We start from the raw sequence: 13013 nt of genomic DNA, 5'->3' as shown, positions 1-13013 counted from the left end.
GACAGGATAAGTTCTAGGATATTCATGGTAAGTTTCGGATTCTAAAAAATGATAAATCTATTCTAACATTCCAAGTTCGAACGAAAATTTTTTACGAAATCTGAAACTGCTCACACATATGCCAAGCACGAGTAACTAACGAGAAGTTCGTATTAGTCTCGACCTGTAAAGTTTGAAATTGACCCGCCAATCCTACGTGTCATGTCGACTTTGGACTTATTTATTTAGTGCTGAATTGAATGTATTCCCCAGTTACTGGTACGGCAATTTTGCGTTGGCAGCACATGGCAATTTTTAGTCTATTGTTATTATTATTTATAAGTGGGGGCGTGCTCGTTCTCTCCTAACCCCCTCCGTTGAACTCGCATCTCCTCTCTCTGATTCCATCCCCCTCGGTCTCTCTCTCTCTCTCTCTCTCTCTCTCGCTCGCGCACGCGCACGCCGGTCAGTCGCGCCACCGGCAGGTCGTCCTCCGCCGCCCGCCCCCCTCCTCCATCGCCGTCGCGGCTCGCCTCTCCGTCCCTCCAGGTCTCTCTCTCTCTCTCTCTCTCTCTTCTGCTCAGAGATTAATTCTCCGCCTCAAATCCGTCTGAGGCACGCGGTTTCCCCGTTCCGGTTCCGATCTGGCTCGCGTCTCGGGATACGTGCCTCTGGTTCTCGCCTGTTTGTTCCGTTCTAGCGCGATGCGAGCCTGGTCCCCTCCGGTCTCGAGAGAGACCGGTGTGATTTGGTGTGGTGTCTTCGTTTCATTCTTGCGTGCTCTTCGGCCTGCGATTTCTGATCGGTGTCTCGTCTTCGTGACCGATTGTCGTAATTTTTTGGGATTCGTCGGTGCATCTTGTTAGAGGTTGGTTCTTGCATACCGCTGTTGCTGGAACCGGGTGTCGGAAGTCGAGAAAATGCATTTCGAGCATTGACAATTGTTCGGAGACACCGACTGAGAGCCTCGATAGATGGTTCTGTTCTTGCAGTGATCCGCGACGTAATTTGTAGGCTGATGCCTTTCTAGGATTTGCTTTCGAGTTTGCCGTTAGATGGATGTGTGCTTCTGTTTCTTTGCTCATGTCCTTTTGTGATTTGTCCAGCGGTACCATTCGGGAGAGAAGATGTTGGGGGTTGTGAGGCAAAAAGTTGGCACGGGCGGCTCTCCTCTTACAGTAGCAGTCCGCTATCTATCTCAATTCTTTGTTAATTTCCATTACGGTAGCAGTCCGCTATTTATCTAAATTCTTGAATTCGATCTTCGTATGCTCAGATTCTGGGAAAGACATTGCCGTTCCTCCGTGCGGCGGCGACACCGTTGAGGAGTTACTCATCTGCAGCTAAAGAGGCAAGTTGCAGATTGTTATTTCTTTGACAATCTCTCCAAGCTGAGTGCATAAACTCAGTTTCTCTCGGTTTGCTCAAAATAAGAGCTCTGCATCTTGTTCGTGTACGTGTGATTGTGTAGTTCTTAAAGGTTAACTACACAATGTGCAATGTGTTGGACCACAGAGATTTACTTATCCCATGATTTTGTGCCATTCCGCATAACTAATAGAGTTGGGACTCTTCTATCAGTCTGACTAAAGTATTCCTGCTGATTCAGATGACAGTGCGAGACGCTCTAAATTCGGCACTTGATGAGGAAATGTCAGCTGATCCACGGGTATTCTTGATGGGTGAAGAGGTAAGTAAAGCGCAATCATCCGATGATGCTTAGCTTTTGTGTTTCTCTGGCCCTTCTTTTTTTGTTTCTTATGTTGCATTTCTTCTCCCTTTCAATTTAGGTTGGGGAGTATCAAGGTGCATACAAGGTCAGTTCTAGTCAAAGAGATGAACGTGTACCTTGTAGTTATGGTTAAGTGACACATCCAACATTATTAATGCGTTGCTGCTTGATTTTGATTTGAATATGTACAGATATCAAAGGGTCTACTTGATAAATATGGCCCCGACAGGGTTATTGATACCCCAATCACAGAGGTTATACCTTTTGCACGATATTTTGTGATTTTTTCTCAATTCCATGTTCTCCAAGGAATATACTCCTTTTTTTTTTATTGCAATGCTTTCTCATTCCCATCTTTTGGTGCTGTTTTCAGGCTGGTTTCACTGGAATTGGAGTTGGCGCTGCTTACCACGGTCTCAAACCTGTTATAGAGTTCATGACCTTTAACTTCTCCATGCAGGTTCAGGGCTTTCCTAAATTATGTATAATAATCACCTAAATTATAACATTATGCTACAACAATGTGGGACGGACCCTGGGATTGACCGGTGGTAAGGGCATTCCCATGCTTTGGGCTTAGGAACCGATGGCTGTGGGTGTGATTTTTGTTCAGGGGAACTTAGGTTTAAGTGGGGAGCCATTGCGGTAGGTTGCTGTGCTAGTTAACCTCTAGGTGGCAGGCTAGTTACGGTCGTGCTTATGGATTATCAAAAAATGATGTGACAGTATGGTAAATGGGTACTGTGAGTTGAGATGGCGTTTTATGGACATCTACGTCTATTTTTTGACCCAGGATATCGTAATTGCTATGATGGGAAAATTTTAATGGAGCATTCTTCTCAAATCTCTAAGGCCGTTTGTTTTGTACCATTCCTCTTTGGCGTAATGTTTCTTATCATGCTAGAATGTTTTTGCGAGGGAATCTTGTAATGCTTCTGATGGGTTGGCATATTCTGCTTGTCGTTTTCATTTGGTCCAAAAGAACTAGTTAGATATCATGATCAAAATGACAGAGACTAAAGAAACCCGGGAATTCATGTATTGAACACTTGTCTGTATTTCTAAAGGGTTTTGTTAGTCAATTATACAATATGGTTGCAAGACAGTTTGAATAGATACTCCAGACTAGTTTGTGAGGTTAAGAAGTGAAGTGGGCCTTTAGTTTTTTGTCTTGACTATGAAGTATGAAGATGAGGATTATATCTCTGCTGTACTTGTAGTTGTCCAATCGAGATACACGTTGTGAATCGAAATCTCAAATACATGAATCATGAATCATGAATTGAGAATCGACTCGAATCATAAGATACTATAAGTTAACTAAGACTAATTTTTCTGGGCATAAACTCATATAAAGCAAGCTTAAAGTACAAAATAGCAAGTTTTCAGAAAAATTCATGATCAAAGACAAAGATAACTTAATTTCGACTACGTATAAAGCATGGCATTAGATATAATAGCATATTATTGTTCTTAAGAAGTATGACATCATGCGAAATAGAACATTTATGGGCCATATCATTAAGTTATGCAAATTTTCAGTTATATTATGGTGAAACTATAAAGAAATATTGAATACACCATTAAAGGAAAAATTAATACTGTCCTATTGTTTGCTTAGACAACAACCTAAAGTTTACTTAACAAGACATATTTGTTGATATGGATTTACCAGTTATTTTGCATCAGATTGGATTTAAATATCTTAAATGCTTTACATTGTCAAAAGTTCGATTTGTTTTTCAGTAATTAGAGGTTTGTTCTAATTCATTTACTAATATAAATCCGGCTTTATCTTCAGGCAATTGACCACATCATTAATTCAGCTGCAAAATCGAATTATATGTCTGCTGGCCAGCTGTCAGTACCTATTGTTTTTAGAGGTCCAAATGGAGCTGCTGCAGGAGTTGGTGCTCAACACTCTCAGGCATGACTTTTTCATCGTCTAACCTTTTAGCACTTGGTGTCTTTACAATCGATGGATTGAGTGTCTTGACCACTTGATCTGCACTGCTTGTGATTACATATGACTGATTCGTTTTGTTTTGGTCATGAATAATGACTGATTCCACTTAGTTGATTATCTCCAGTGTTATGCCGCCTGGTATGCGTCTTGCCCGGGCTTGAAAGTATTGACTCCATACTCTTCTGAAGATGCCCGTGGCCTGTTGAAAGCTGCCATAAGGGACCCTGATCCTGTGGTTTTCCTTGAGAATGAGTTATTGTGAGTAGATTTTCGCCATTGGATTTGTATGCACTTCTCTTTCTGATTTAGGGACAACTCTGAAGTAAATTTTGGGATTCAGATATGGTGAGTCATTCCCTGTTTCAGCTGAAGTGCTAGATTCCAGCTTTTCCCTTCCCATTGGAAAAGCCAAGGTATTTCTTAATCATGTGAAATTTACAGAACTGGTAATTTCGTATGGTCAATTTTCTCATCTTTTCCACCTTTTAATTTCAACAGATTGAGAAGGAAGGGAAGGATGTGACGATAACGGCTTTTTCAAAGATGGTGGGCCTTGCCCTCGAGGTTTGTCTTGCATCTACCTTCTGTTGCCTGAGATGCTATATATTGTCCTTGCCAATCGGAATGTGCTTTTTACAGGAAATGTATCTACCTTTAGTTTGCTCTTTTCTTGCGAATCTCCTTTAGTGACTGATCCCCTTTCAAATGAGTTTAACAGGAAATGCCTGCCTCTAGGTTTTGCTTCAGTCACTAGGCTGAAATTTAATTCGTTTAGACTAATCTAAATTTGCCTAGTGTTCAGGCAGCTGATATACTTGCAAAGGAAGGAATTAATGCTGAGGTAAATGAATCTTTTTAGCCTTACAGAAAATTGATTTATGTCAAATGTTTGTAAAATGAAGTAATCCTTTTAATCCAGGTCATTAATTTGAGGTCTATTCGACCTCTTGACAGAGCCACTATCAACGCTTCAGTCCAGAAAACCAATCGGCTTGTAACAGTCGAGGAAGGGTTTCCTCAGCATGGTATTGGCGCCGAGATCTGGTTTGCCCTCTCCCTTTGCTATTTAATTTTCTACTTGCAGTTTACAGAGGCACGAATAATCTCTATGCTACTTGTTTGCGCAGCACATCAGTTATTGAGGAGAGCTTCGGTTATCTTGATGCACCGGTCGAGAGAATTGCTGGCGCTGATGTTCCCATGCCTTATGCAGCCAACTTGGAGAGGTTGGCTGTCCCTCAGGTCGATCAACTTCCTTAAGATTCTTCTGCATTGTTAATTGATGAAGTTACCCAAGGCAGACTGCTTGAAGAATGCCCTTATTTCTATTTCACCACCTCCTTTTTCAGTGAATCTGTATATGCAAAACTAAGAAATCTTTTAACAGCATTACTCGAAGTATTGGAGGGGTTTCTAGCACTGCCTGGCACCTGACGTTCTTTGGTTTCTCATCATGCATTGAGCAGGTTGAAGATATAGTTCGTGCAGCAAAGCGAGCTTGCTACAGATCCGTGCCAATGGCTGTAGCAGCTTGAATTGACGGGAGAAAAACCAATAAAGATGTTTTTTCAAGCCGAGGGTCGGCCTTCGCTGAATTAGTTAGGTTTCCGGTTTTATGGATGGATGTCCACCTACAGAGGCTGACTACTTCTCCTTTTGTTGGTTGGGCCTTCTTTTGGGGGTGGTTGCTTTTTGCTATAGAAGATTTGTACTGCTATAATTTTTCTTGGAAAATTTCTCTTTCTCATCATATGAAGGAATAACTCCCCGCTGTCTGAAACTGGAAAATGGCAAAGGCGTTGGGAAGAAGATACCGCGGATTCTTTAACATTTGTATTTCTCGCAATAAGTATAACAAGACCTTGCGTTTTTTTGGGAAGCCTATCGTGTCTGTACTTTGAAAATCATGGTGCTTTTGATCTTCTTCCACTCTGTGAGCAGTCGTCGTACTAATTTGCTGCACATCTTCTCACTTTTCATGCGGTGTTTCATAACAAATTATCTGCTGATTAAGTCGAACATCCTACTTTAAAGGCAAATTATGGAGTTGGCCATACTGGACCGGGGCAGCAGCCGGCGATTCGCGTTCTCGTGACGAATTTGGATTACGAGTTTCTCGATCAAAAACGGGAATTTCAAACATTGCTACTTTCCTCAAAGTATGAATCTCTATCGATTTTCATCGATGGATGTTCTTGCCAGGTATTTTGTTAGTTAATGTCGATGCGTGGCTATCTAATACTTATGTGTTGGTCAATAGAGAGAGGGTTTTTGCAAGTGAGCATGGTTTCACAGTCGAAGACGATCCCACCGTCCATCTGACGCCCACCTCTTTTGCGGCGTTGATGTGCGCGCGCGTGCTTACGGTGGGTCTCGGAGGCAGGGGATCGCAACCCGAGTATGCCACGTCGCCTGCGACATGTCCAACGCATTAACCAAATCTAATCCAAAACCCCCACGTACTCATCCTCCCCCTCCCCCCCGTCCTCCATTTTCTTCTTCTTTTTTTATTTATAATTTTCCCCATTTTCTTTTTTCATAACTTATTATTATTTTTTTATGAATTGACCACCATCAAATGCATTTCGTTCGCAAATGTTAAAAAATTCTCGTAACGGTCCTGTTTGGGAGAAATGATATTTTCGTCTCGGAATTTCCGAAGAAAGAAATGGCGAAGAAGGACGGTTGAAGCAGCAGGGTGACGCAACTTGGACTCTCCGCCGCCACCTGGACCGACTTCCTTGTTTTTCCTCGGTCGCGTCAGCGGATTCTTCCATGCTCCCTCTCTGTCTCTCTCTCTCTCTCTCCCTCTCCTTGTTCGCTCATCTCTCTACAAATCCTCCTAACACTTCTCCCGAGTTGCTCCGCGGTGAGGCGATCCCCCACCCAAGGCTGATCTCCCGAGCTCCGCCCGCTTCTTCCTCGTCGATCGGCGTCCGCGACTCGGAATCGATTCGTGAGGTCAGTCCGTTTCCGTCCTCGGTCGATCGATCGGTTCCACCCCTCCGATCAGACCGCCGCATTGCTTGATGTTCACTCGAATCACGTGAAGATTCGCTGAATTCTCGATCTCAGCCGTTTTCTGTGCTTCACTTTTGCTTAGTTCGCGCCTAGTTCTCTGTGTATCTTCGAGGTTATGCGGCCTTTGAGTATACGTTTTGGTTTTAATTTGTTTTTTTTTCCTTTGTTGCCTTCTTTGACTTTTCAAAGGCTGTGGGGGCTTTGTCTACATCACCTGAAAAATGCAAGGGGCGACACTTGCGGTCAAAGCAAGGACGGGCTATGGATTGCATAAGCTTACGGGCTTGACTGCTGGATCCGGTGAGTACGGAGGTCGGAGGAGTTCGAAATTGAGCGTTCGCATGAGCGACAGGATCGGTTGCTGTGGATTGCGTCGCGGTTTGGTCTCGATGGAGACCGAGCTCGCGCGCGCCAAGATCGGCTTCGGGAGCTTGCTGCGATCCTCGGCCAAGGCCAAATCGGTCAGGGCTCAAGCTTCTGGTGAGCTAGTTGTTTGCTGGATTCCCCTTCCTTATTGTTCTCTTCTTTGGCTCTCTCCCTGATCTGCGTGTTTTGTTTGGGGTGTGTGTGTGTTAAAGTCTTTGGCCATTTTGAAACAAATGCTACATATCTTCTGTCTTTATATGATGTGGTGTGGTATATGTAGAAAAAGCTGTCGGCTTCATGCTCCTTTTTTGTTTTTTTTTGTTTTTGTTGTGAGAGAAGTGCAATAGATGTAGCTTATGATGTGTATGAGTTCTGATATGACACCTTAGGATGCTTTTCAATCTTCTACGTATTAGGTTGTTGCTATTCGATGAGGAGAGTTTTTTTGCTTCTAAAGCTAGTTTTAGTGCTTGCTATAAGTTGCTCTCCTCGTAATGTCTAAGACTTTTGAGTGCATACTGATACAAACAGAGAAGAAACAAAATAAACATGGGACGCAAGCTTGCTGTTCTATGGGTATATTTCTAAAGCAGACGGAATGCATTGAGTGATTGGAGAATGCCTGCATGTATCTTGCTTATTGAACATCGATGTATGGTTGTCGTCAAAGATCAAGTAATCATGCTTGGCATAAGGATTAATCTTTGCTTTACCACTGATTGGATCTTTTGCTGAGTTTCAGAAGAAGATATCGAGGATGTTGCTCCTCTTAAGCCAGAGACTAAATCTTCAGGCACAGTCTTACCTTATGTTGGCGTGGCCTGTCTTGGAGCTATCTTGTTTGGCTATCATCTAGGGTACATCTTGATTAATTATGAAGTGATATAAATTCTTCTTTTGGTTAGTTTTAAATGTTACATTGACCAAAGAAATTGATGGGTGATTCTTTTGGCTATTCTTTGCATTTTTGTTAGAAACTTTGAACTTTCCATCAGTGCATCCGTGAATTTTTTAATGATTTTCTCATGATGCAGGGTGGTGAATGGTGCTCTCGAGTACCTGGCAAAGGATCTTGGAATTGCTGAAAACACTGTCGCACAAGGCAAGTTCATTTCATTTTCCACTGGGTTACGGATATTTCATCCTTTTCGTATCCTGTTCCCTATGGTGCCCCTATTTTTTTTAATGCACCTTACGGCTGTCATGGACCACTGTGCTCCACCCATTAAAGAAGAATTACTTAGTTGTGATCAACTAAGAATTCTCATCTCACTTAGTTTAGAGGTGACTACAAACATGAAAGCAATGGTAATGAGTATTGAATCCTCAATGAACTATTGTTGTTGTTTGTTGCTGCATCTGTAACCATTGATGATGTTGCTTTGTTCTACTTTCTGTGGGGTTGAACCTTATGTTATTATGCAGGGTGGATTGTCAGCACACTTCTTGCCGGTGCCACTGTTGGTTCATTTACTGGAGGAGCATTGGCTGATAAATTTGGCAGGACAAGGACTTTTCAGTTAGATGCAATTCCTTTGGTCATTGGAGCCTTTCTTTGGTATGCTCTTCATCAATTATGGGTTCATGCTTTTTGTCATGCATAAGCATTCCTGAATTCAAACTGACCTGTGTCAATAATGAAGTGCTACTGCCCAGAGTGTGCAGACTATGATAATTGGTCGTTTACTTGCTGGAATTGGAATTGGCATCTCTTCTGCTATCGTGCCACTTTACATTTCTGAGGTACTTACATATCTTTTGCTAAGTATGGCCGCTAAAATTTAAATTCAACACTGCTCACTTTATTCGCGATGGTCAGATCTCTCCGACCGAGATTCGTGGTGCCCTTGGATCTGTGAACCAACTTTTCATATGCATCGGGATTCTTGCCGCACTGGTTGCTGGATTACCCTTAGCAGGGAACCCTTTATGGTACTTCTATAGTTAGTAACAGTTTCTCCAAAGTCGTCGTTCATCTGTTTTCTGCTCAATGGTGTTGCTTTACGTATTAACATTAAAAGTAAAGAAGAAGTTGGTGGAATAACTTTTGTTTTTGTTTTATGTGCAATTTCTTCTGAGGTAGTTTCTAGTTGTGAATGAGGATTACTTGCTTTAGCTCTGGAAGAGAGAGGTGTTGTAATTTGAGAGCTCAGATGCCATGTATCTCTGATTTTGAAATTTCATTGTGAAGGAATAGCCTGGAATGTTTCCTTATTTCCTATTGTGCTATGACAGGTGGAGGTCAATGTTTGGGATTGCACTAATCCCTTCTGTTCTCTTGGCATTGGGGATGGGATTTTCTCCAGAAAGTCCTCGATGGCTCTTTCAGGTAATGAGTTGGGCTTACCTGCAAGTTATGAAAGTCCTCTATTTCTGCAATTAATATACCTGTGCTAGCTTCTAATGCAAAAGAGAACCCATAATTTTTCGGTAAGTTCATTGATGAGAGCGCTGAGGTATAGGTATTCCATTTGTAGCAAGGGAAAATTGTTGAAGCTGAAAAGGCCATAAGGACGCTGTGTGGAAAGGAAAAGGTAGCTGAGGTTATGCAAGATTTAACTGCTAGTCAAAGTGGCTCTGCTGAACCAGAAGCTGGATGGTTTGACCTCTTCAGCAGCCGCTACTGGAAAGGTAATTCCATCTGGAGTTATGAAGAGTCGAATGTATTTGTTTAGAGAAGTTCCTTTGACATGTGTGATGTGCAAAGTATTGCTTCATTTATCAGAAGAGAGAAATATATTTGCCTTAGTTCAATTAAACCAGCTGCTGTTGGTGTAACAATGTGGAATGATGTAGTCGGAAATCAGTACGCGTTGCATCACATCTGTGTGACAGGCCCTTGTTGTCATATATGAGTAAACCAAAATAATAGTGGTCATTTAGTCATGTTCATACTGATCGAGGTGCATGATCAGAGTTGAATGATAAATTACGATTTGGTTCGTGCACCACTTCAACTAGTTCATTCATTTGTTATTTCGCTAGGGAGCAATTTTACAGCGCCATTTTGTGAAATTGTTGCTGAATCATGGTGGTCTACTTTTGTATGAGTTATACTGTCAATGTGTAAATTCTGTTGTGTCTGAACAATATAAGATGTTTTCTGCCATATGCATCATTTGCATTTTTGTTTGGGTTACTTCCTCAGAGTAGTAGTATGTTTCTTAGCTGCCTAGGAATGTAATGTCCAACGTGTGGCATTCATGATATGAATCATCAGTTATGCCTGCCAAAATTCCATTTCCCATATTGTTCAATCCTTTAATTTATTCTACATTCTAGTAAATTTCATACATATCTTGCTTGGTTTTATCTTTATCAGTTATTTTCTAGAATAATCTTGATATCCAATCCTTTGGGATAATTGATAAAGCTGATTATGAGCAGCAAATGGTGAAGATAGTTGGTAGCAGATAAGCATTCTTTTGAGATTAGCATTTCTTTTGTTGCATTTCTGCTATTTCACAGAAAATGATCACATTATCAGGCTCACCATGCTTTGGCTCTCATTTTCTTTATGCAGTTGTGAGTGTTGGTGCGGCACTCTTTCTATTTCAACAGTTGGCTGGTATTAATGCTGTTGTATATTATTCTACATCTGTTTTCCGAAGTGCTGGCATTGCATCTGATGTTGCAGCCAGTGCTTTAGTTGGGGCAGCAAATGTTTTAGGTTAGTTTCTTCGTCTCATCTTCATGAGTCCAAGCACTCATGCTATATTCTACATAAGCTTCTAAAGGGTGCATATTTATGTATGCAGGGACAACAGTTGCATCCTCTTTGATGGACAAGCAAGGGAGAAAAAGTCTTCTGATGATAAGCTTCACTGGAATGGTACAGTTCCTTTCCTATAGTTTGAGTATTGCCTGTACTTGAGCATGTTGCCTAATAATATATGCGGGGTAATCGCCTTTTCCAGCTATATGGTACTGTTTCTTTCCCTGATGTTAAATTCTTGAAAAACTACATGCCATAGTAGAATCTCTTGTTTTTTCTTTTTTCATCCTGAAATTAACTTATGATATCAGAGTCTACTGTTTATTGATCAACTTAAAAACAATTGGTGGATAAGATTTTGGAACCAGAGAGTTTGTCATTTGATTCTTATAAAGTGCAGTCAATTTCACATACTCCCGCAGTCCAGTCACTCGTAGAAGTTTTGCTATGACCTTATTGACTCTGTTATAGCATCACCAGCTTATAATGACCCATAATGTGAACATGACCCAGAGAGCCAGAGTTTGTTCAGATTTTGGTTAATTTAAGTTTTTTAATCCAATGTGTTATAAGATCTTTCTTCTCGCAATAATTAGTGGTGCTCTTCTGCTTGCCCCCTGATCCTATGTAATGTCGTTGTCGTGGATGGCTACAGCTTTTTCTGCATTGTCAGGTGTGGTTTATCTTGCTTGGTAATGTGATCACACAGATCTCCGGTGCTAAACCGGGGTTGATCTTGGGTGGCATCTATAGGCTCCCTCCATTGATATTGGACAGATACCTATTGGATTCTTGGGACTTGATAGAGTGGATGTTGCCTGTTGGAGATTTTAATCTATTATTATTGTGACTCAGCGTATCCTCTGTACCCCCCCGCCCCCACATTCCGGATATAATTTCCTTTTTTTGGGTCTTTTAGTCATCTTTCTCCATCGGTTGGATGCTTATATTTTCCCCCTTTTTTGAAGGCTGCTTCCATGTTACTTCTTTCCTTGTCCTTCACCTGGAAAGTCCTGGCACCTTATGCTGGCCCTCTTGCAGTAGTTGGAACTGTGCTGTAAGTTTTCTTATTCAATTAGCAAATTTTTGTGGGCTTCATTTTCTTGTTTGGGTTGTTGCATTAATGTTACTTTGATTCTGTTTCATCAGGTATGTCTTGTCATTCTCTCTTGGTGCTGGACCTGTTCCTGCACTGCTTCTACCAGAGATATTTGCCTCTAGAATCAGAGCAAAAGCCGTCTCTTTATCACTTGGCATGCATTGGGTGAGTTTGACAAACTTGATCATGTCTTCACGGTCAATATCACAGTGTTCTGGATTATCTATCATTTAAATAACTTTTATAACGATGTACAACTGTAAACTACAAAATGGATTCCCATTCTACTGAAAACAAGTTTTATGCTCTCACCTGCACAATTTCTCACGAGACTAACGGAATTTCCTATCTGCCAGATCTCCAACTTTGTGATCGGGTTGTTTTTCTTGAGTGTCGTGAACAAGTATGGGATCAGCTCAGTGTACCTGGGATTCTCGGCTGTCTGTCTCCTTGCTGTCTTGTATATAGCTGGTAACGTTGTGGAAACAAAGGGGAGATCCCTGGAGGAAATTGAACGTGCTCTTAACCCGGCAACTTGATCAATGCGGACAATTTCTTCTGTAACTACACGTCCAAGGAGATCGTACCAGTATGGTTACTCTCTTCTTTTCCTGCAGATAGCATTTCCAGTTTCAGTTAGGACTCGACCCAGGGACATACCAGATTCCCTTTTTCCCTTCAGATGTTCTTTGCTGTATCCTAAGTCAGTCGTCGAGAGGCTTTGTTTTGCTCCTTTTTTTGGGATTGAGTGCTGACTTCTAATTCCAGGACACATTGTGGTGGGTTGAGAAGGAATAATCTGGGTCGCAGATGACAACTTTGTTCATCATTGTATCTCTTGAGCGAAACCTCTCATGTATTTAGTTGAACTGTCGGATTGGCTGGTTTTCAAAGAACGACCTCGACATAAGATTGGATCTTTTCTCAGGTGCTGTGATGGAAATAGGAGAGCCGATTAAATGATTCGCAGTGCGAAACGAGATTTGTGCTTTGCCTAGACCGAAAATTTAGGGAAGAAGAAGAAGGGTTAAATGCTCTGAGCCTGGATAATATAATGTAAACGAGTTGGCACGACGAAGAGCTACTGGAGTGGAGATGAACTTGGAAGATTTGACGCGGTTACTAGCTTGCTTCC

At 41.7% G+C, this 13013-nt stretch overlaps 2 protein-coding genes across 3 annotated transcripts; both read left to right on the top strand.

Annotated features, from left to right (window-relative positions):
- The first annotated feature begins 339 nt into the window (after positions 1–339).
- Positions 340–5556, top strand: LOC115681369 (pyruvate dehydrogenase E1 component subunit beta-1, mitochondrial). 2 transcript variants are annotated; one of them, XM_056306943.1, is made up of 15 exons: positions 340–528; positions 1086–1157; positions 1256–1330; positions 1589–1669; positions 1770–1796; positions 1903–1965; positions 2085–2171; positions 3513–3638; positions 3802–3935; positions 4018–4090; positions 4176–4241; positions 4480–4518; positions 4597–4721; positions 4805–4919; positions 5144–5556. In XM_056306943.1, the coding sequence occupies exons 2-15, from the start codon at positions 1107–1109 to the stop codon at positions 5210–5212; spliced, it is 1131 nt and encodes a 376-aa protein (XP_056162918.1). In that variant the 5' UTR covers positions 340–528; positions 1086–1106; the 3' UTR covers positions 5213–5556. The 2 variants fall into 2 exon arrangements, with proteins under 2 accessions (XP_056162918.1, XP_056162917.1); XM_056306942.1 differs by having other exon boundaries at positions 341–528; positions 1086–1163.
- Positions 5557–6370: 814 nt separating this feature from the next.
- Positions 6371–12712, top strand: LOC115681367 (plastidic glucose transporter 4). The gene is made up of 14 exons (XM_030605281.2): positions 6371–6638; positions 6888–7178; positions 7807–7921; positions 8099–8166; positions 8490–8622; positions 8708–8807; positions 8884–8996; positions 9300–9393; positions 9542–9695; positions 10588–10734; positions 10823–10896; positions 11748–11836; positions 11929–12043; positions 12235–12712. The coding sequence occupies exons 2-14, from the start codon at positions 6920–6922 to the stop codon at positions 12415–12417; spliced, it is 1644 nt and encodes a 547-aa protein (XP_030461141.2). The 5' UTR covers positions 6371–6638; positions 6888–6919; the 3' UTR covers positions 12418–12712.
- Positions 12713–13013: the final 301 nt, after the last annotated feature.

This window comes from Syzygium oleosum, unplaced genomic scaffold (genome assembly GCF_021117445.2).
Source record: "Syzygium oleosum isolate NSW1041296 unplaced genomic scaffold, Sole_v2.1 Sole_v2.48, whole genome shotgun sequence".
In the NCBI taxonomy this organism is placed as follows: Eukaryota; Viridiplantae; Streptophyta; class Magnoliopsida; order Myrtales; family Myrtaceae; genus Syzygium; species Syzygium oleosum.
The sequence above is the reverse complement of the archived record's forward strand: the minus strand, read 5'-3'. Positions and strand labels throughout refer to the sequence as shown.

Coding starts and splice junctions, on each gene's coding strand:
- LOC115681367 (XM_030605281.2), top strand. CDS start 6,920: ATGCAAGGGGCGACACTTGCGGTCAAAGCAAGGACGGGCTATGGATTG. Junction 7,179..7,806: donor GGTCAGGGCTCAAGCTTCTG/GTGAGCTAGTTG, acceptor GCTGAGTTTCAG/AAGAAGATATCGAGGATGTT. Junction 10,897..11,747: donor TGATAAGCTTCACTGGAATG/GTACAGTTCCTT, acceptor CCTTTTTTGAAG/GCTGCTTCCATGTTACTTCT.
- LOC115681369 (XM_056306942.1), top strand. CDS start 1,107: ATGTTGGGGGTTGTGAGGCAAAAAGTTGGCACGGGCGGCTCTCCTCTT. Junction 1,331..1,588: donor ACTCATCTGCAGCTAAAGAG/GCAAGTTGCAGA, acceptor CTGCTGATTCAG/ATGACAGTGCGAGACGCTCT. Junction 2,172..3,512: donor CCTTTAACTTCTCCATGCAG/GTTCAGGGCTTT, acceptor CTTTATCTTCAG/GCAATTGACCACATCATTAA.